The sequence below is a fragment of the Epinephelus fuscoguttatus genome, linkage group LG23, assembly GCF_011397635.1.
Source record: "Epinephelus fuscoguttatus linkage group LG23, E.fuscoguttatus.final_Chr_v1".
Classification (NCBI taxonomy): Eukaryota; Metazoa; Chordata; class Actinopteri; order Perciformes; family Serranidae; genus Epinephelus; species Epinephelus fuscoguttatus.
This window is the reverse complement of record NC_064774.1, coordinates 33,785,228-33,809,598: the sequence shown is the minus strand read 5'-3', so window position 1 is coordinate 33,809,598 and position 24,371 is coordinate 33,785,228. Positions and strand designations below refer to the sequence as shown.

General features: G+C 40.2%; 1 protein-coding gene across 2 annotated transcripts in view; it reads right to left on the bottom strand.

Annotated features, from left to right (window-relative positions):
* Positions 1-24,371, bottom strand: part of ank2b (ankyrin 2b, neuronal) — a 207,712-nt gene that overhangs the window by 123,564 nt on the left and 59,777 nt on the right. For both annotated transcript variants that reach the window (XM_049568799.1, XM_049568800.1), the window contains exons 3-6: positions 13,525-13,623; positions 8,968-9,066; positions 8,661-8,759; positions 4,083-4,268 (exon numbers count right to left, since the gene is read on the bottom strand). In XM_049568799.1, coding sequence (XP_049424756.1) covers positions 4,083-4,268; positions 8,661-8,759; positions 8,968-9,066; positions 13,525-13,623 — 483 coding nt within the window. The remainder of the gene's footprint in view (positions 1-4,082; positions 4,269-8,660; positions 8,760-8,967; positions 9,067-13,524; positions 13,624-24,371) is intronic.

The following is a 24,371-nucleotide window of genomic DNA, read 5'->3' as shown; positions in this document are numbered from 1 at the left end:
TAATGTCATATTGTTGGGCCTCTGGTGATTCCCAACCTTGAAAGTTAGAGCCAATAGCCCTGAGATTCACCTGCCAACAATGTTATTGAGAAGTGTTTCAGTGGAGCTAAAAGACTTTGAGAAATTCGATTTACTATGATTTCAGGCACTAACATTTTGACTTGTACATTAAATATCCAGTTTTAGTCAGACTAACACAATAAATCAATTTTCTCTGATGTCATATAAATGTACTGAGTCTTTTGGGCAGCAGGGCATAATGTGGCGGACCTGCAAGTTGTAATTCCAGAGTTTAACCACTATGTCAAATTGGCTTCAAGGCCTGATGGTGTTCCTGAGGGATGTAGCAAACTTGCCACTCAAACACAGGAAATGACACTGATGCTTTATGTTCCATTTTCTATTGGGGGAGGGGTAATGTTAAGTGCATTGTTGAGTTGATTTCCTATCCAAAAAATCCTGGATAGAAAAATGGTGAAAAACAGTTTAACAGCCTGTCTCCACAACTCCATACTATATAGCTCACAGTCATTGTCATGTTTTTAGCAAGTATTTCTAACATGTATAATGTGTTAAGGCGAAAATATCTGATTTGACTTAACTCAGACTGTGGGTTTATTTAACAGAGCTTTAAAGAGAACACCCTGACAGCTGCTTGCTTCATTAAGACTCCTGCTTTAGTGAACTAAGATGCAGCAGACCATTTCACAGAGCTGTCACTAGACTGTTTTTCCCAGGTATCTGAATGGCTCTGTGGCCTGTGTTTGACAGCAATATGTGTTTTATGTGTACATGTGTTTGACAGTGACTGTACATGGTGCTGTTAATAGACTTTCTCCGTGTGGGCCTTTCTCATGAGTCATATTGAGCAGGACTGCATCCCAACAGCTGAACCACATATGGCATTATAGTGAATTCATGCATATATGAGTTGCTTCCACAGTGTTTTGTTACGTAACAACATAATTGGCGCCTTATTAAAATACACTGTCATTAGTGTAGACTGATAAACAGCTGGGTAGTGCTGAAAATCATCTTCACTCTAGCCACGTCACTTAAAGCCAGTATCCGGTATCAGAGGAACAGTCAGAACTAAAAATTAGTTTTCCTACATCAACAGGTTGCTGTGCATTCCCACCAGTACCGGACTGACACTCCCAACCCTTGCAGATAGCCAAAAGGCAATCTTAAGAACAACCTCCACCCCCCATTAGTTGGCATGCAGTCTTGATTATCACCACCATACAACCTGCAGACAGTCGCACACTCCATGCAGTGGACAGTGCTACACTTAGACACCGGTGCAGCGAGGGAGGAGGGGGTGATGGGGGAAGTGTGTGAGAGGAAGCATTTAAAGAGAGGAAGGAAAAAGAGGGAAAGACCCAGTTAGTGGCAGGACCAGGAGTGACGTGGCAGGCACAGAGACATTGAATGAGAGAGAAGAAGAGAGAAAGACAGAGATGCATCGACAGACAGGTGGACACACAAACCCACTATACACAAGTATACAGCTTCATGACAAAAGTACATCACAAGTTAGTGGTCTTATGCCAGGCACTAAATGAGAGTAATCATACATTTGGCAGACCCTGTTTATACCTGCTGTGATTGTTATCTGGATATTTGATCTGGATAAGGGGAATATTTTAATAACTGAACCCACAACACTGTAAAACAATGACATCCAATCTGCCAGACCACCTCCAAAGTAAACAGAACCAATCTGGTCTCACCCCAAAGTTACTGAAAACCAGTGTTTGTTCAGTGACCTCCAGCATCAGACACCCACAAAAAAAAGCTGTCCTTTTATGTCAGCATGATATGCTGCTGGTTGCCATTATTGTTTAACGGCGCTATGGCAGGACAATAACGAAAGTTAAGGTGGCGGAAGTCTGAGTAAGGCGGACAGGAGAAGTGGTGGATGGGTCCAGCATCCATCAACTTTTTCCTGGGAGGCTGGTGTTCGCTTTCCGCAAGGTTGCAAAACCTGTGGCTACCCTAACTGGGCCCTTGCCAGAACCTCAAAAGACCCAGAGTAGACAGAAAAGAAGAGATGAAAAATAAAAAAGTAATTCCATATGTTGCAGAAGTATCTGAAAAACTGAGGAGGATCTTCACATCCCTGTGCACATCAAACCCAGTAACACACTGAGGCAGAGGCTTTTCCACCAAAGGATAAAACACCCAGGCAGAAGCAGAGTAATGTAGTGTATGCAGTTCAATGCAGCCAGGACTGCATAAATTTGTACACTGGGGAAAAAAAACAACCACTCCACAAGCGCATGGCACAGCAAAGATGAGCCAGCTCCTCAGGTCAAGACTTAGCTGTTCACATCTAAAGGAGAAGAACATTCTTCCGAGGACAGCAAGGTACACATCTTGGCCAGAGAGACCAATGGTTTGAAAGTGATGTGAAAGAAGCCATCTATGTGAAACAAAAGAGGTGGCCTACGACACCACTTATCACCCACCTACAATCAATCAATCAATCAATTTTATTTATGAAGCCCAATATCACAAATCACAATTTGCCTCACAGGGCTTTGCAGCATACGACATCCCTCTGTCCTTTGGACCCTCACAGCGGATAAGGAAAAACTCCCCAAAAAACCCCTTTAACAGGGAAAAAAAACGGTAGAAACCATGACAATGCAGTCTTGAGATCCTTCCCCAGACGTGAACACCCATTCACACCTGGACCCATCTAATCTTAAAGACACACATGATGGCTGGGTCGGTCAACGACTCACATGTGACCTTGATGACTCTGAAATTCAGAGCACACATGTGACTTCAACAACTCTGTAAAGGCCTCTACACATGATCAGCTGTAAAACTGCTTTGCGCTGGCTGTCCCATTGTTTGTCTTTGGAGAGGGCGGCAACACCTGACAAAGCGGCACTGCTACCCTTGTTGTCGCGCACCACTCGGATTTTCCACCCAAGCGCTGTGCTCAGAGTTGAAATTATTTGAACTTTGACCGAGTTTACCTCAGACCTCTGCGCCGCACCTGGTGGTGAGCAAGGCACGTTGTTCTTATCATGTGAAGGCCGCTTAAGGGTTCACATCAAAACAGAATTTAAAGCCTCTTCACCAATCATTTAGAAATGAAGAAGCCTCTTGGATGAGAAGCGAAACATCTTTAAGACACTCAAGCAAGTCCAGATGCTAACAACACAGCAGTTAGAACTTTGAAGAATTAAAAAAACAGTTGAGTGTGCATCGATTCTGTTCGTACCTTAGAGCAAATCCCAAGAAAGAAAACATTGGTGAATGTCAGAATTTTCATGAAAACTGTCTAAAAGTAGGTTAAATTTCCTCTAAAGAAGGGTTGGTGAATGAGGCCTAGTGTATTCTATGGGGACAGAAACATCATCCTGACATGAAAATATCTTCATCACTGTGGAGAGATCAACTTTACTTTACCTAGAAAATCACCACTTTGGTTCAAACAATCACAGCCACAGGTAGAAATGTTTTCCCACATTTTACAGGTGTGTACAGAAAGTTCAAGACCTCAGGTCAGTAGGAATGTCACCATTATGGGCTGACAGATCATCACTGTGTATAGAGACCTCATCATTGAGGCCACTAACATCATCATCACTAGCAGTAATGTCATGATTACAACTACAGCTCAACCCACACATATGGAGTGCACACTATTGGACTGTAACATCACCTTCTATGTAACTGTATGTTGTCAGCTCTCCACCTACTCGCCTACTTTGTGTAATGAGCTAGAAAATCCAGCCCCTGAGGTTGTAAAGATGGGATGTAATGAGAACAGTGTGAACAGATTGTTGATTATCAAGAAAGCTTATCCAGACACAGATCACATTTTAATATCAGATTTAAACAAGGTCTTGCCATCCAAAGAATCTTACAGGATCCCGATGTTAATATGCTTAAACTGACATTTAAAAGTAAGCTAGAGTAATTTTTAATGCTTTACCTTCTGCAGTTTGTACCACACCACATATAAACTACAGTATGGACACAGTGGCACAAACAAATAGCACCACATTAGCTTCACATCCACACATTCCAACCCCCCAACTCAAATCGTGCTGTGGTCATACCTTCGACTGGACATCAGCATTGTGGTCATTCTGGAGTAGCAGGGCGGCTGACTTGGTGTCGTCCTTGCGGGCAGCGATATGCAAGGCAGGCAGGCGGACCTTGCCTTTAGTATCATTCTCCAGTAGGATAGAAACCACCTGGTTGTGGCCCTGCTGGAGGGCGATGGCCAGAGGAGTGAAGCCATCCTAGATGAAAGAAGAACGTGAGTTTCAGAGGATTAGCTACATCTACATCTACAAGAATTTGTATTTGTGAATGTTCAGTAAAGTCTACCTCAAAACTTCTGAGTTGTTTGGATGACAGACATTTCATGAGTGCTGTTGCAGTAAATTCTTAAACAGTTGGTATTTAAGGAACAGCTACTAGGGTTGCAGCGATATACTGGTTTCAAGGTATACCGTGATATAAAAGTTGAAAGTTGTGTACATTTGCTTATCAGTGATATTGGAAAAAAAAATGCAACTGGACACTACATCTCTCCTTTATTTTAGTTATTCTCTAAGGGGAGACCATTCACACATACTTCCATTAAAAAAATGGCTTTAAGCTTTAATTATAGCAATAAAACATTTGTTCAACCACCAGTAACCCTTTTGTTTTCATTCCTTAAAGGGTCATTTTGACTGCTAATAATATAAATTCTGTAATACTGTGATACTGTGAAACCACAATATTTTTCTGAGATGGTTATTGTACCGTGAAAATCTCATGTCATTTCAACCATAATGGCCATATCTCAAATAACAAGAACAAACTCAAGACCATCTTGCAATGGGATCACTCCAGCCGTGATACAGCAATCAGCGAATGACAACGAATGTGGGCCAGGGGCGTAAATTAGGAATGCCACTGACCCCTTCCCTTCTTCCTACCCAACTTCTGTTGACCCCCTTGCTCGGACCATACCCATCTCTTAAACTCAACCTTTATTTTTATTTCAACACTTTAAAAAAGTTTCATGGCTGTATTTGGCAAGATGGTGACACTGTTACAGTGACAAAATCTGTCCACAGACAGAAAGTCAGAAAGAAACACCTGGCAAACAATTCTGTGGTAGTCCCTGTGACAATAGGTGTCCCTGGGACCATATCTCACCATGATGACCCATAAGCCCCCATTACACTGCCTCTTCAAGGTGGGAATTCCATGCTGTTATGCTGCCTCACTGTTCTGTATAAAAGGTACAATCATGGAATGGGGGGACAGAGTTGTCTCACCTTTAAGTCAGCAGCAGAGGTAGTAACTGTGCTGAAATGAAGTCTGTATGAACGGGACAGCCAGCAGGACAGGATCATAGACAGCATGGCTGAAATGTCCGTGCGGCTGGATGGTTGATGCGTACATGCTGATTCGGGTGCTATCAGAGCCAATCCGCGCATCACTATGGCTTAATAATCAACTCGTCCTGTGTTAGGAGTGTATGTCGCTGACAGAAAAAAAGATAGAAAAGCAGCGTACACCTCACATATTTATTTCTCACAGTTGCGCACACGTTTGGCTGGCAAGCAGAAGCACCGTCTGTGTGTCTGTGTGCCGAGGGTGCGCATGGACATATATATGTAGACGCCATATCGAGAGCTGAGTCGTACGTCAACGTCGCCGCTATATTGGATATGGCAAGGCTGCGCTGTAAACAAATACAAGTAAATGGACTTAATTTCATAAAGTGCCTTTCTACAAAGAAATTTACGTTAATGCCTCTCGTTTATTCATTCACACACACACACACACACACACACACACACACACACACACACACACACACACACACACACACACACTAATATACTTGGGAAACAGTTAGGCACCAAAAATAATGTATTTGATCTCTACGTATATATGTCTATGAGGGGTGCGAGCCCTATGAGGGATGCGAGCCCTATGAGGGTGCAAGCCGCAGCTTCAGCTGCTCAGGTAGAGAGGCTGTGTAGCCCGGTGTGTTTTTTCGCTGATTCGGTTCTGCAGGTTCTCTGCTGGTACACTGGAGACGGGGATCAAGCAGTTGTCTTACTCGGGATAGATTGTGCTTTTTTGGTTCATAGTTTTTGATTAAAGTGCGATTTATTCGCCTTTCCTTACTTTCCCTCGCTCATAAGTACATCATCAAAATGCGCTGTCGTCGCATTATTCATGACGTACGTGGATTGCCAGGAAATATCCGATCTGTCTGTTTAGATTACAGACCTATTGGCAGATATCTGATTCATATCCGATATATTTCCACATATGAAGGAGGCCTGAATCTGATCTGACAATATCCGATATCATGCGTTTTTTTCCTATTTATACATTCATGTTACAGATCCGATGTGTGCCACTTGAGCGGAAAAAATCAGAATTGGGTCACTTGAACCATGTAGTGTAAAGTAGGCTTTTATATCCACCGTTCTACTGCTCACACTTCATCTTTTTAACAGTAAATACTGTTTTCATTCGCTTATTCCCATATGCTTTTAGGTGGCTGCCATTCCTGCATAATTTTCACACTGGACATCCACCAGGACAGGGAGGTACTCTGCTGTTTGATGTTTTCAATAGGAAATCTCTGCAGGAAGTTTCAATTAGGTTAATGATGAACATGGTAGCAGTGGAGCTCTAGGAAGGTTAGTGTTCATCAGTCAGTGAGTGAACCACTTTGGTCAAGACTTAAATGTCTCAACAGACAACAGATGGATTGCCATGACATTTTGTACGAACATTCATGGTCCCCTAAGGATGAATTCTGATGACTTTGGTGATCCCTGATGATCATGGTGATTCAGACTACCACTTTGTGTTCATATTCCATGTGATTTTGTCATTTGTCATCATGATTCCCAGATGATGTGTCCTAATGACTTGGTGGTCCCTTTCCATTTTCTCTATAACTATCAGCATGTTGATATTTTTTCATGCAGAGCGGAATGTGTCAACATCTCCAGTATGGATTGCCATGAAATTTAAAACAATCACATACCTTGGATTATGGTCAAAAATCTGCAAAACAATGGCAGTTACATCAGCCTTGTATCTGCTTTGTGTTTAATGCTTATTCATTAACTATTTTTATTTTATTTTATAGCAACACTAACCTACACGTAAAAATGCAAATGTTTATCACATTTTGTGTTGTGTTTTCAGGAAAATAACACTTCAGGCGTTATTATCATTACTTTTTTAAATTATCTTTAATAGAAAATGAAACAGTACAACTCGTACATTCTTACTAATTCTGACCTACTGAAAACAAATGAAAAGATGTCCTGAAAAAAAACTATAATTTTGATTACATTTAAAGAAATTACCTAAAGAATAAGACAGACAAGGTGACAGTGATCTTGACCTTTGACCACCAAAATCTGATCAATTCATCCTTGAGTCTATGGAGATGTTTTTGCCAAACTTGAATTCCCTCAAAATGGTTTATAGATATCAAGTTCATAAAACTGGGACAGACAGATGGACGGACAACCCAAAAACATAATGGCTTCGGCCAGTACTGTCACCGGTGCAGAGGCATAAATCCATTGCCTACATATAAACTATTGTATTTTACTCCAACACTAAGGTATTTTAAGTAATTGAAAACAATCCATTGTCAATCAAATGTTTAGTATCTTTCCACAGGACAGAATATAGTACGAGAAAATGAGACAAACAGATTTTGTCTGTTTTTTTTGTTGTGTATTTGTTGCTTCCTGATTAGCCTGCTGAAAAGGCCTGACCTGACATTAGCCCCTTTTACACTGCCAGATTTTCCATGAATGTTGGGCCGTTTTGCCGGCAAGCTGCAAGCGTTTAGACACACAGAGCCGGATTGGCGAGTTGATCCGAGGTGCCCAATTTTCCGCCTCGTAGGGTAGTCATATTGGTGGAACCCTTTTAGTTTAAACAGGCCGAGGCGGCCTTCCACAAAGGGAGGGGCTGTTGAAGACTTGTGGGAGGAGCTGTTTATGACACCACACATGCGAGCCACTGGCGGTGGATAAACAGGAAACAGCTGATAGCAGGAATTAGCAAGCAGCTAATAGCAAGAGGGAAACACAAATCTGACAGACACTGTAAAGATGAGCAATTGGGGAGACAAGGAATTGCGCACCCTCCTTGTCCTCGCAAACGAAGAGGCCATTAACCGACAGATGACAGGAACGGTGAAGAACGGGCTGACTAACAAGAGAACTACCAAAGGACTGACCAGCCACGGCTTCCCTCCCACATCACTGTTTACGTCACACGCTGAGCTACACGTTTTGTTACTTGCTCACGCCCCCATTGCCCCAAAAAAAGCACATTCTGTATAAACAAAAGTAGGTAGGCAGCATTTTGCCACACTCTCCGATTTTGTTTTTATACTGCCAATGCTGAAAAAAGACTGATTGGGCTTTCCTGCAAATTTGCGCAATTCCTGTTTAAAAAGGGCTTTTGACTTTCCTGCTGTTTTATTATCTATGAAAGATAATTAAAGAATAAACATTAATAACTGATGAAGTGTATTTACCTTTCAACATTTTGATCAAATTCTAAAAAGCCTATACATTTTTTGATGGTCTGCCAGCACACTGCAGTCCAAGGTAGTCATCTTAAACACACACTCTCACCTCAGTAGCAGTGCTCTGGTTGCCTCCGTTCTCGAGCAGGTATCGAACCACATCCATGTGATTCTCCTGGGCGGCCATGTATAGAGGAGTGAATCCATTCTACAGCATGAAGACAAATACAAGGAGTTACCAATATACTACAGGTCATCAGCATCTACTGTATTTACAGAGCACATCCCAAAACAAAATCATAGCTGTCTAACATGATATTGATGATGAATAATACAGGAAGTGCTATTGGCATTGACTCTATAAAGGGATGACAGCATCAAAAGATCTCAGTAGCAGTAGCAGTGTAGAGGCTCACCTGAGACTGTGCATTGATGTCAGCTCCTTGTTTGACCAGGATCTTCACTACTTCAGCCTGACCAGCTAAAGAGGATATATGAAGTGCTGTATTTCCTTTCTGTATGAAAAGAAAACATAAATAGACAATGACAATAAGCATTTCCTTATAAAAATAATGATTTGCAACACAAGGTGCCACACTTCATACTGGTATATCTTTATGACCTAACCTTATTACCTCTGATGAGGAGGCTATATTTTCAGTTCGACTGGTAGATTTATCTAGTAGTCTGAAGGATTATGAAAAGACTACTGGCCTGATTTACATGAAACTTGTTATAATGGTGTAGCATTGGCCAAGGAAGAACCCTTTATAGTTTTGAGAAGATTAGAATCACAGAGTGGATACACAAATTATTTTTCACCTTTGTCTACATTGTGAGATAGGGCATTTGGGTATTAGGGGCAGAATAAATGCCAAATATCATTAAAGCCAGTACATGGTAGTTATGTCAAGTAGTTACAAAAGAGCTGTTGTAGAAATATGATGAATCCATATCACAATTCACATTCACAGGTATCAGTAATCCTCTGGGGTAGCTTTTATATGTAGCTGCTTAAAGTTCATACAGAAAGCAGTCCTTCTAGAGCACTCAGTGGTTTCATGGGAGAACCATTACAACTATAACAACACCTTTTCCCCTCCAACTAAGGTGTGGCTATGGAATCATAAATGCACACATATCAGGCAACTTGTTCAATAATAATAACACATTCCATAACAACTACACCAGATATATCAAAGAAAAATGTTCGAATTTAACGCTTCATGAGAAGCAAGCAATGATAGTGACCATGAAGTTTGTACTTCAACCATGTGTCATTCTGATCTTCTATACCCTTTGTTACTCCCCATGGGAGTAACAAAGGGTATAGAGTAACATCCAGGTCTTTACATGTTAAATTCAGTACTTAACTACTGAGTCATTTACAGAACTGAAAAATGAGTTGGGTTGAGATCTGGTGACCAGGATAACCATAACATATGATATGATCATTTTCATACTCATCAAACCATTTAGTGAAATTTTGTGCCTTGTACAGAAGCATCTACTTTTCTTTCTCCACTCATTATTTCCCTTTCATTTGTCACCCATACGTAACTTTTTGAGTGAGTGATTTATATATATATATATATATATATATATATATATATATATATATATATATATATATATACTCCAACCTATAAACAGCTCTGCTGTTTGGCAAATGTAGCATGTAGTTGTATTTGGGAGTGACGCCAACATGATTCTGGGTACCTGCTCAGTAATGAGCCTTCTCTAATTGCAGGAGTTGGAATGCTCACCATTGCCTATGCATCATATCACTATGCTTACTACTCTACTATCCATATCAGTTTCCTTTAGTGCCCCACTATCTCATCAACTGTATTTCTAGACACTTAATTCTCTGTAGAAGCTTGTTTTTCTCAATGAATGATATGAATCCTAAACTTAGAATCAATATGTCTTCTTTCCATAAAATTATTTACAAATATTAAATTGTATGTTATACCTTTTCTCTTCATTAGTGCTCACTTTTTTATTTAATTATTTTGTGGCCAAGAAAATATATTTTTTATAACTTAGAATAGCACAAACATTCCCATATGGAAGTCGATTTCTGCCAGTGTGATGAAGAAAAAGATCCTGAAAGTCATAACATTGAGGAAAATTTCTTGAAACAAGAGATGTTAACATTTTCAGCAAGCTGAGGTTCTAAGTCATTATTTTAGAAAACTTCTTTAAAATACTAACTCAGTATTTTTGAGAAATTTTCTCACTATTTTGAGATAAATTCTGAAAGGTTCTCATTATTATTATTATTACTATTCTAATTATGAGATCTTTTTTTATCACCCTGTAAATCCCAATCCATGCATGACACAATTTTTAAATGTAAAGTCTACATAAATGCACCGGATTGTCAAAATAGCATAAAAACTTTCTGTTCACTTTAAACAAAACTCATCCTTTGTGGGCTTGACATCATTTTTTTATGTTAGGTCAACAATTTTTGAGTTTTGAGTTCATTTGACCAAAATTTATAAAGCCAATTTTACCTAATTAGTTTAAGGCCAATAAACAACACCATCATTGTGCAGTTAACATATTGCAGCGTGTTGGGGCTAAATGGGTTGAGCTTCCCAGCATGCTGTAAGACAATGTGTTTAAGGCAATAAGCAGAAGAAAACTGTGATTAAATGTGTTCTAAATTACTCGTTACCCATTATGCAGTGACTAATGTTATGTATTTAACAATGGTTCAAATGGTTTACAGTTAGTGTTGCGTAAAAGACATTTTGCACTGTGAGTTAAGTCATATACACAGTTAGTGACCTCCCACCTGTGTGGACATTAAAGTGTCTAACATAAAGCTGTGCTGAGGTGAAATTAAATCATCTTAGTTCAGAATTTATCTCCTTGCCTTATTCTAGCAATTGAGAAAGTTTGCCACGATATGACTTAAACTGACAAAGTACCTGTTAGACAAGGGTCATGTGACACATTTATTTTGTGCTTGATGAACTCAAACTGTTATGTTTCTGTATTGTACTAAAAGTGCTGATGTTTCCTAAAAAAAAAAAAAAAAAAAAAAAGTTAAGTGAGTGAATTGGGGGTTTACAGTGCATACTGGCAGAAATGGGCTTACATATCTTTTTAATTTTGAACAACTTGCTTGCTAATTGGAATTAATTGTTAACTAGGACTCATTCATTCATTCATCTTCTAACCGCTTCATCCTCTTGAGGGTCGCGGGGGGGCTGGAGCCTATCCCAGCTACATCGGGCGAGAGGCAGGGTACACCCTGGACAGGTCGCCAGACTATCGCAGGGCTGACACATAGAGACAGACAACCATTCACGCTCACATTCACACCTACGGACAATTTAGAGTTATCAATTAACCTAGTCCCCAATCTGCATGTCTTTGGACTGTGGGAGGAAGCTGGAGTGCCCGGAGAGAACCCACGCTGACACAGGGAGAACATGCAAACTCCACACAGAAGGGCTCCCACGCCCGGGATCGAACCGGCAACCCTCTTGCTGTGAGGCGAGAGTGCTAACCACCACACCACCGTGCCGCCCTAGGACTGCAGTCATCATAAATAAATCTAGATAAGACCATGAGCTAAATCCTTAAAATGTAAAAACAATGACCACACAAAACAACTACTGCTCCCAGAGCTACACACACTGTGTCTGTCCAAACCATTGTAGTATTCTCAGTAATTACTTTCACTGCATGATTTGGTATGGACATATCATGAGGTAATTCTATGTCCTGAAATTTCTAATCCCGAGTTTGAAGAGGTAATTTGTACATAATGGGGAAAAAAGAAAAAAAAAGTTGAATTTGTTTTCCTGTCAAATGCTTCAAATGTCATATTGGCCATATTTCAATTTTCAAATTTAAATGCATAATTTAAACAGATTTGCATCAAACTTAACTTGTTGTTAATTTGCATGTTGACCAATAACAAGCCATTTTGACAGTGCTGATCAATGAATGAATCTACGAAGAGCCGGACTTTCCAAAACAGAGGAAGCTACAATAGCTTATCAGCTGTGTGGGACCACCTGCTTTTATATAGCTCTACTATGCTAAAATATTAACAACTAAGTAAGTATTGTTTGCAGTTATGTATGAGATACTGTAAACTTGAATAAAGTGTGTTAACATAATGTTTGGTTAGTGACCAAACTACAGGCATTCCTAAATGGCAATTAGAAAGGCAGCTAGCTTCAACAGCTACTGGCTGTGTTCACAATCAATCCCTCAATCACACTAGTCCCAGTATATAATGTACACTCAATAGTTTAACCTATAGTTAGCAGTAAATCAAGATGTCAGACATAAATTACCATGATTTTGGGACATGACTGACAGGTGTCACACAGCCTTATTTTTTGCATTTATCACGTGATGCATTGCTTTGTGGGATTGTTAGCAGAAAGTAGTGCACAAAATTTTTGCTTGTTTACTACCAGTGGCCTCCCTCAAATCATATTCTTGTGATTTCATGTGATAAATAAATTGATTGATTGACATGCTGTGGATGCTACTACTTTCATTCCTTTGTTGGAATATTTGAGGTACTATATAGTGAATGAAATTCACACTTTGAATTTAGACACAAATAAAATGGCAGAGGGTAAATATGGTGCACTAAGTCATATTTAGCACATTTGATCACACAGCAGTTAGTCAAAAACTAAGGAAAACAATACCCAAAGTTTGTAATGATAATGTCCACGCAACATGAAATTTAAACACTGTTAGACATTTAAAATATCCTCAACCTGATGTCCAACCATTACAACCAAAATTGAATGTCTGTCTGACGTCAGAATCCAACATCTATCTGACGTTATCTGGTGCCAGCTACCTAATCTACAAGTTGCTGGGTAACCCACCTGCTTTGCAATTCTACTATGTCACTAATTTAGTAGCAGCACCTATTCTGCGAGGACATGTGGATGAATCTGAAGTGAGATGCTGAGATAACCTACCTTTGTGGCTGAATCTACTGCAGCACCTCTGTCCAACAGCTCCTGGACCAGGTCCACATGGCCCTCCTTGGCTGCCAGGTGCAGTGCATTAAGACCATTCTGGAAAAAGATAAGAGAGGAAAGGTCAGGCCAAAGTCCAACAACCCAGCATCAACAAAGAATTAAGACAGGTCAAAATGGAAAGAGAAGGGATTACTTCCTCTGCCAGGTCCAGAACTAACTGATCCGGCCATTCTTCCTCAGTTTCCATCTTTTGAACATGTGACTGGAATATCAAAGCTAGCAATCAAAGCTGGGTCAGATGTTGTGCCATGTTATGCTAGTGTGGATCAAAGTCAGTCCTGGGTATAAAGATATAAATAGTTGTGTCTGAGTGTGTCTGTGTGTGTGTTCAGGACAAGCTTGCATTTTTTTTTTTTATTATATGTTATAGCGTTGATCCTTTCCACTCAATAACATATCTTTGGTATTGATTGGTGATGGCTGAGACAATAAATAAATATGGGAAATGGGGAAATCATTCTAAAATACCAAATTAACCAGCAACACATTTCAAAGGGCTTATCGAAGCTTGTTATTTCAGGATTTGTTATATTTCAAATGATAAATAATGCTGACAAATTAATTTTCCTTAACTTGTAATAAATGATAGTTCAGAGTAGTTATGTTTACAGTTTCAAGTTATACATCTCTCCTGACTACTATTAATATCTGTATTAGGCTCTTTAATGTCATATGCTGCTTGGCTGGCAGAGAGGAGGTGGGACGGGCTTGTTGAACAGAGATTACACAATACACCAAGTGAGAGAGTAAGCTTAAAATGTAAACATTAACAACATTTTAGAGACTAGAACACATACAGCTGACAGAGTACCATCATATTTTTTATAGGAGTCTAGTTTTTGTACACCTGATATTGTAAGATAAAATTTTTAATCTCCTTTTAGCTCTGTTTTGGTCTCAACCAACTCCAAAGATTATCCAACTCCCTAATTTTGTTGATAACTTTGTATGTCTGGCATAAGGTTCTGAGCAGGCAAAGTTATTGGAGCTATTTTGCTTGAAACAGCTTTCTGCATCAGCTAAAAACAAGGTTATTAAGAATGTTGTTTGTAAGCTGTAAAGACCAAAACCATTTCCAACACTGCATAGGGTAGCAACCTGCTACAGTTGCTCTTCCTCATCTTTTCTTACCTTTTATTACCTTTTTCCCTTATTTATGTACTTTTTAATAGTTGTCCCATAGCACAGTGTGGTAACGTTTGTTTTGGCAGTAGGCTATGTGGCTTTATACATTGTTTTTCATTTTTATCACATTTTTTGAGAATTTCCTCTTGAGTAAATGTTCTATTGAATTGAATTGAATTGAATTGAATTGAACTGAATTGAATTGAATTGAATTGAATTGAGTTGAATCAAAATGAATTGAATTGAACTGAATTGAGTTGAACAATGAGCTAAACGAGCCTAAAGGGCTCTTAAATGCTGGGAGGAACAAGGGACTATGCTGGCAGATGGCAGTAATTTTCTGTTTTTACTTTGAGCAACACCTGTTTTATTTCAACCAACCTGACTCTCATTGTTCATATGAATATTACTGACCAAGAAAAAATTGCATAAATATCAAGACTTGTGTGTTCCTCAAATAAACTGATGAGGTGATCCTCTTTTTCCTCCATCCAAAACTGCCATTTTGACCGCGGCTGGCCAGCTAGCTTGCTAATTCCACCATGCTTTTATGCTAACGTTAGCGTTTACAGAAAATGAGCTGAACAAAGTTATCCTTCATCTGATGATAGCAATGCTTTTTTTCTATACTGTGACAAGAGCAAGAGCACTAAGATATTAAATTTTACTAATGCAGTGGTTGGCTAGTTAGCTAGCTAGCTTGCTACTCCCATCAATAAACACGAGACAGCCCTGCAGTCTTGTTATCATGCTACACTGGTTAAAGAGAAATGAGGAATACAGTAATACAGGACCGTCAGGATGTTGGTGCCTATTTATTTTGAAAGCGCAACGGCCAAAGGGAAGACACCAACACTAATATCACTTACTCACCAGTGGTGTAACTTGATCAATCAGTCAAGCACTCACTCACTCACGGACAGACTTTTGTGTTTATAAGGCTGAAATCACATTCTGCAGTCCAGCCAACATTGAGCTAAATGTGGCTAAATAAAGCACCACTAGCAACATCTGTTTTATTACCCACAACTGATCCATTGTTAGGGGAAAGCAGGGCACAACCTAACACATTTAAGTTTTTAATGTTATTAAAATGGTTTCAGATTAATCATCTTTTTTGTTTTATTCTACAACATGCACATCTCTCCTACAAATGAACAGTGGTTGTTTTTTTTTCTTTCTGGAACTTACCTTTCTTCTTCAATTGCACCAAGAAGTGGCAGAAGTGAAATGTTACAACATACTCAATGGGTGGGGTTAATTGTAACTGGCAGGGGGTTAGTTGTAACATTTGCTGGGAAAGTCTGTTTAACACAAATAATTCAATATAATTCTATCTAGATACTATAGGTTGATACTGTTTATGGATCTATGTATGATAGATATCAAAACATCTGTACATCCCTCATCTAACCAATGCTTCATGAATAGAAAGATCAACACAAAGACAGCATATAGCACATGGTGTTTCTCAAAGTCAAGGAAGGATCCTTAAACAACTGAATTTCATGGTGGTTACGTCACTGAATGCCTCCGGAGAACTGTTCTAATGCCAAGGATCCTTTGAATTCAACCAAAGACTGAGTCCTTCCTTGAAAGCGTTTTCAAGGATGCATGTGTGTATCCTCAGTGGGCATAAAGTACTCACATTTCTTTGCGCATGATTTGCAAGAGTTAATACCTCTTCAATGATGCATGGGCACTTGCTGCCTCTTCCAAAGTGTGTTCACTGAATGCTAGAAAGGAGTCTTGCCTAGCCTCTATAGGACCCAATTTGGAAAGATCTGTCCTACAGAGAAAGCATTCTTGACTTTGAGAATCATCATCAGTATGCGTGGATATTCTGTAATTTCCTCTCTTTCTTCCTTCAAGATTTATGGATAAATGGATGTAGATGCACTATGTCTCCATCTGCATCAGGGGAAGAATACATATCCATACAGGTATCCATCCATCTGTTAGTCTATCATCCATATTTAATGGTTGGACCAATAGATATACATAGATTGGGTAACCCAGATCCGCATGTCAAAATATTGAATGTATCAAATGTATGAATATCGACAAGACTGTGAAATTTTGTGTCAAGATACCTGATATATTAAGAATACAATGTATATCTCATTTAATTAAGGACATTAGTTAAAACTGAACATAAGTTTGAAGTGCAAGAAAAGAGAAAATGAACTTGTAACATCATGTTACAACTAACCCCATTGTGTGGAAATTTTATCTATAGAGCTTCATAGTTCAAAACAGTGTTATGTATTAGGCAAGAAGATAGTTATTAAGGTGATACATGGTTGGATTTGGTGACTTTTACATACACAGCTCAGTGATTGAAAAACAAATATGACAAAGAAATTTACTTATGTCAGCTGAAAACACTCTTTGTTACTGAACACTGCTGAAACATGTCCAATCTCTGTGAAATTTCAGGGATCACTGTTTGGCAGTATTGGGGTCAACTGGCCAGAGCACGAAAGAATCGACCCTATGTAATCACTTAAAAAGTCTGTGTTACAATTTACTCTGCTTTAGGAGGTTCTCTGCACTCCCCTGATACAAATAATATTCATTAGGGAACCTTCAATAGTAGAATGAAAAAGAAAATGGCATTTTGAAGCAGTTAAGCAGCAGAACAAAGCATCACTCCATTAATAGCCTTCGGTTTTCAGTCACATCTTAAATGCAGGTAAATGTAGGGTTGTGGGGCGTCAGTGGCTTAGTGGTAGAGCAGGCGCCCCATGCACAAGGCTGTTGCCGCAGCGGCCCGGGTTTGAATCCAGCCTGTGGCCCCTTGCTGCATGTCATCCCCCACTCTCTCCCCCTTCACGCTTACCTGTCCTGTCCATTAAAGGCAAAATGGCCAAAAAAAAAAAATGTAGGGTTGTTCCCTAGTCTGCCCCTCTCCTCCTCCATGTGACCCAGCACTAATTCAATAACCCTTTCAGCAGCATGAACTTATTCTGCAGTATAAAAAGAGCCACTGGGTCGATAAGTAATTTCCTCTATGACTGCCAAACTAACCATCATCACACAGCCTCCTATGGCTGATGGTCCCACTGGACTCCTTAGGTCCCCACATAGGCTCCCTGTGGGATACCAAGACAGTGAATGCTCATCATAGAATCATCTGACTACAGTATGCTTCAGTTTTCCCTGCCAAGAGGTATTCCACAGCTGGCAAGAGGTATCTGTTCCCTAACAAGGCAGAAGATGTATTCCAGCTAAGGCCTGCTGTTTTTGTATCAACTAACATGTACAGTACAGGCCAAAAGTTTGGACACACCTTCTCATTCAATGCGTTTTCTTTATTTTCTTGACTATTTACATTGTAGATTCTCACTGAAGGCATCAAAACTATGAATGAACACATGTGGAGTTATGTACTTAACAAAAAAAGGTGAAATAACTGAAAACATGTTTTATATTCTAGTTTCTTCAAAATAGCCACCCTTTGCTCTGATTACTGCTTTGCACACTCTTGGCATTCTCTCCATGAGCTTCAAGAGGTAGTCACCTGAAATGGTTTTCCAACAGTCTTGAAGGAGTTCCCAGAGGTGTTTAGCACTTGTTGGCCCCTTTGCCTTCACTCTGCGGTCCAGCTCACCCCAAACCATCTCCATTGGGTTCAGGTCCGGTGACTGTGGAGGCCAGGTCATCTGCCGCAGCACTCCATCACTCTCCTTCTTGGTCAAATAGCCCTTACACAGCCTGGAGGTGTGTTTGGGGTCATTGTCCTGTTGAAAAACAAATGATCGTCCAACTAAACGCAAACCGGATGGGATGGCATGTCGCTGCAGGATGCTGTGGTAGCCATGCTGGTTCAGTGTGCCTTCAATTTTGAATAAATCCCCAACAGTGTCACCAGCAAAACACCCCACACCATCACACCTCCTCCTCCATGCTTCACAGTGGGAACCAGGCATGTGGAATCCATCCGTTCACCTTTTCTGCGTCTCACAAAGACACGGCGGTTGGAACCAAAGATCTCAAATTTGGACTCATCAGACCAAAGCACAGATTTCCACTGGTCTAATGTCCATTCCTTGTGTTTCTTGGCCCAAACAAATCTCTTCTGTTTGTTGCCTCTCCTTAACAGTGGTTTCCTAGCAGCTATTTGACCATGAAGGCCTAATTGGCGCAGTCTCCTCTTAACAGTTGTTCTAGAGATGGGTCTGCTGCTAGAACTCTGTGTGGCATTCATCTGGTCTCTGATCTGAGCTGCTGTTAACTTGCGATTTCTGAGGCTGGTGACTCAGATGAACTTATCCTCAGAAGCAGAGGTGACTCTTGGTCTTCCTTTCCTGGGTCGGTCCTCATGTGTGCCAGTTTCGTTGTAGCGCTTGATGGTTTTTGCAACTCCACTTGGGGACACATTTAAAGTTTTTGCAATTTTCCGGACTGGCTGACCTTCATTTCTTAAAGTAATGATGGCCACTCGTTTTTCTTTAGTTCACTGATTGGTTCTTGCCATAATATGAATTTTAACAGTTGTCCAATAGGGCTGTCGGCTGTGTATTAACCTGACTTCTGCACAACACAACTGATGGTCCCAACCCTATTGATAAAGCAAGAAATTCCACTAATTAACCCTGATAAGGCACACCTGTGAAGTGGAAACCATTTCAGGTGACTACCTCTTGAAGCTCATGGAGAGAATGCCAAGAGTGTGCAAAGCAGTAATCAGAGCAAAGGGTGGCTATTTTGAAGAAACTAGAATATAAAACATGTTTTCAGTTATTTCACCTTTTTTTGTTAAGTACATAACACCACATGTGTTCATTCATAGTTTTGATGCCTTCAGTGAGAATCTACAATGTAAATAGTCATGAAAATAAAGAAAACGCATTGAATGAGAAGGTGTGTCCAAACTTTTGGCCTGTACTGTACATGCACCAGCCCGCCTCCTGCTGGCCTCATATCACCCTGCACACAGCGTGTTTGTACAAATGCTGTATCCATCCATCCATTTTCGTAACCGCTCATCCTCTTGACGGTCGCGGGGGGGCTGGAGAATATCCCAGCTGACATAGGTGTGTTTACATTGACATGGATATTCACAATTTATGAGGCTAATTGTGGTTTTGATCACATTAGGATAATGATGTTTGCAAGGAGCACAGAGAAATGTGGTTATTCATATCCATACAAACACTAACTAGCATCCTGGTTCCTAGTTAACACAGTCTCTTTGTGCAGGTGCTGGGATGTTTGCAAAAATGGGCAACAGGAAATATTAAACACTACACTGGACAATGTTTCTGCTAATTTCTTCTTTGCTCCAATCGCCAACACTTGTCTGCTTTTAGCAATTCCATTGCCTCTCTCTCTCTCTCTCTCTCTCTCCCTCCCCCTCTCACCGCTACTCCTGAAAGGTGCTAGGACAGGGGAGAAGTACATGAAGATATGCAGCCTCTTCATTACCAAAATACAAAACTCTGTTTCTTCATTGCTCCAGAAGTGAGATATTTTTGTTACTACCATTGTTTATATTGATGTTACTTGTCACTTGGCTGAAGCAATGCCTGTGCAGGTATTCGGCAGCACACAGAAACCAGTATGTATGTCTATGTATTCAACAGTACCCTGCAGTACTGCAGGTGACATGTTCAGGTTTCTTATAAGCTTGCTAAGGGCTTATCCAAGTGTTTGAAAAAGGGATATGGTGTTGCAGCATTCTCACGCCCAACTTGTCAAATTCCGCCGCTTTGTCAGAGATATTGGCACCAGCCACCTACGCACAGTGGCACCTTTTGTGGAGGTATAATATGCACTGGGCACATCAGTTTAAGAAGCAGTGGCCAACAATCCAACTCATCAAATACCGGCACTTAGTCAGTGGATGTCGGCATCAAAAACACAGTGGCACCCTTCGCAGTAGTATGATATGCACCGGATAGCAGTTTGTCACAACATTGGCAAATCTCTTAATACAGAGCAAGAAAGTCAGTGGTGGATGGGTAAAACAAACTCCATACTTTCACCTACGAGTGCTTTGTTCATGTGAATTTTGAGCCAAACCATGATGTTTTTTTCTAAACCTAACCACGTGACTTTGTTGCCTAAACCTAAGGAAATAAACCCCAAAACAAAGTGTTTTATCAAAATTGTAAGCTTATTTAAAAAAAGACTATATGCAACGTAACGAGCAGAAACTAAACATTTTCTATGAAAACAGAGGTGTATTTTGAAATGACACAATGTATGTACAGGCGTAGATTTACACACTGTCCCTGAACATCCCAAACAGATGCAGGAGGGTACCTAGCATGTCATATTTAGACGCCTAGGTCCACTGACAAAGTGGTGATATTTGAGGAACTGGAATTAAAATGTGTTGGGTGTGTACATGACCAAACACAAAATCCGGGTCATCATAAACACAATCATAACCCAGATCAATTCAGCACCTCAGGATTTACATCAAATGCCAATGCTCAGTGCTAACGCATAAAGTAGCATGCCATATATGTAGTGAGGCAGAAAGCAAGGGTGTGAAGACCTGGTTGATGGATGGGTGCAGTGTGCCTGACCATAACTGTATGTTTCAATGTTGTTGCTTAGCAGTGGAACTTGATAGCCATGTTCCAGACCTCTGAATCACCAAAAATGTTTCTGAATAGTGATTTTAAAAAAAAAAATCTGATGCTGTCTCCTGGGAATGCCATTTTCCCTGGTTGGAAAATCAGTTGTTCAATCAGAGGTACAATAGGCTGGACTCAAAAGTACTAGCTTGGTTATAGTACATTGATTAAAAATAGCAACCTCTGAATCCAAAAGATAAAGATATCATTGAGATAACTTAATAAAAAGTATGTAAGTAAAATGCCTGAAATTGTGGGACAGCAGAGGAGAACATAACTTCTGACCCACATTCTGTGGTTTCTGTTCAGTTTTTCATCTCACAACAAGCTTCTGCCAGTCTATTTGAAGTGGAACCTGTCACTGCTCATCACCAGACAGCTACTGCAAAGATGAACAAGTCCCTGTTTCTTTTTTCCCCCCAAAGGACAAGACAGTCAGAACGGGGGTTTGTTGAAAAACGCTGCAATTTCAACTTCAACTATTCTTCCCATTTAGTCAGGGAAAGACTTTATAGTCACCCTGATACTGAATATCCATATGTACATACCATATGGCAAATGTACTACACATTCATCACTCACAATTTCTAAATAATGGACTCTTTGTGTGCAAAATCATGCACATTCTTTTCATCTTTCATTAATATAGAATAGAATAGAATAGAATAGAATAGAATAGAATAGAAAGAACTTTATTTATCCCAAAGGGAAATTTGGAACATATTATTTATGAACAACCGTCAGTTTTGCCATCACTCCCAGGGGCCCTACTCATCTTTCTGCACCCCCTCCACCATACCCTCCATTCACCTTCAGGAGGCCGGCAACCCCTTTATCATTCTCCATGCCCTGTGTGCCCACGCATCCATCCATCAAATCTGTTACCTCATTCTGTTAGCCTCCATGAACACAATCACTTAGGAGAGTCCTAATTGTCTGTTAGATCTATTACACTAGCAGTTTTAAAGCAATGTAAATAATGTGATGTGGTGAAATCTAATTTAGCAGTGCTGGAGTTGTCTCCGGGGAATGACGTGGTTATAATCAGGGTAAATACCACCTCATCAGTGCAGTTTGTTGTTGAGCTTTAATTAGCATTATAACAGTGAAACACTAATAACCATTAGTCATTCAGGGGAAGGCTGGCCCATTGCAGTTGGCTTTTACATCTGTTTCTCCAAGCCAATTGCTTTTGGTCCAGTTCTTTTCGACCCGACCCCTTTCCTGTCTCTCTCCAGTGGTAACATTTAGAGAAATCATGAAGTGGAACAAGATGGACAAAAAAGAGAAAGAACTAGAATGACGTGCAGTCGTAAGTCTCTTTTTGCAGAACACTATCAGGTGATTTGATCTTTGACTTTTTAGAGAAAAAAATGTCATCACTTGTCATCATTTTATTCTATGAGATATTTGTGTAAAATTTTTATCGTAATTAGTTTATGAATTCTTGAGTTATGGCCAAAAACATGTTTTTGTTTGAGGTCATAGTGACCTTTGACCTCCAAATTTTATTCAGTTCATCACTGAATCCAAGTGGACGTTTGTGCCAAATTTGAAGAAATTCCCTCAAGGTGTTCTTGAGATATAGTATTCATGAGAGTGAGAGGCACAGACTGACGGAAGGAGAGACAGATGGACAACCTGAAAACAATGTTTCCAATAATCACAAATTTACTTGAAGGGACCTTATGATCTGTACAGAATACAGGCCTTTGATGAAAGCCAAAAGGTAAGATTAAAAAAAAAAAAAAAGCTCATAGCTAGTTGGTAGCTAGTTGGAAATATTATTATCAGCAGTGAGACATTACAGTCCTCAGTGTACCAAAAAACATTCATCAGTCATTAGGGTCCCCTGGGTGTCGACCTGTGTAGCTGTATCTTTTGACTGATGTTGCAGCCTTTTTGTCAAAGTAAGTGATATGTTATACTTACAAATTACGTGTGTGTAATAAAAAAGTCAAGGTGTTCTCATGGTTAAGCATCAACAACCTTGTTGACCATATACACCCAAGGCAGTTTGGTGTTAAAAAAACTACATTTTTTATCTTGATGGTTGGTTTACCAAACTCTCAGATCTTTGTTCTGTTGTTTTGTGTGCATTTTTTTTCTTTGTTTGTTTTTACAAGGAAACATTGTGTTATTTCATTATCATATTATTTCATTTTCGTTACAGCCTTGATATATTCCAAAATCAGCTAAGCTTTTCCTATTTGCTCTTACTACATTCAAAATTTACTGTGTTTATGTGCAACAGGCTAAGCCTTGTACTCCTGCAGGGGATACGCTGTTGTTCTCTTCACAAACGCAAGACTGAGGCATGTCATACATACATGTTTTGAAGCAGCTAACATTTAACACTAGTGGCTCTAGTTTCCTGGCGCAGCGCAGGGTGGTGAACCCCGCGCAGAGCTAGTTTCGAGCAGCGTAAGCCGAGGCGCGCTCAGTTTGACAGTTTGGCAGACCGAGGTGCGCTGAGATGGGTGTGGCGGCGCAGCAGGGGGAGGTGTCAACAGATCCAGCTTGGCGCAGTGACAGTTTCGTGCCAAAAGGCTTTGCTGAAGGTGCGCTAAAAGCTCGCCAGCTGAAACCAGGTCTACTGTCAGCGCAGGCAGAGCGCAGCCGGTGTAAGCCGAAGTTTGGCTGACCAGCAGACAGTGCGCACACGTCACCAAAACCTCACAGGCAGGTTTCCGAAATATCAGGCACATTAACAATGCAATAAATACCCAAAAAAACACTATTCAATGCAACTATCTGCAATCAGCACATAAATGTATCTCTATATCGACTGGATTGGCACCGTTTGGCACGTTTGGCACGGGTAATGGAAACCCAACCTGATTTGATTAACACAGCTGCAAACTAATGAGTTCACATCCCTCTCAGCCAACCACAAACAGCCACAGCATCAGATAGGGAGTATATATTCAGCATCTGTCATCTTAGAAAAGTCAAAAGAAAAGAAACAGAGTGAGACTGCGAGAGAGAAAGAGAAGGCGTGCGCATGAGAGAAACGCAACATTGATTTACAATTGTGGTGACCTCCTCCCAGGCTACCTTGGTGTGATG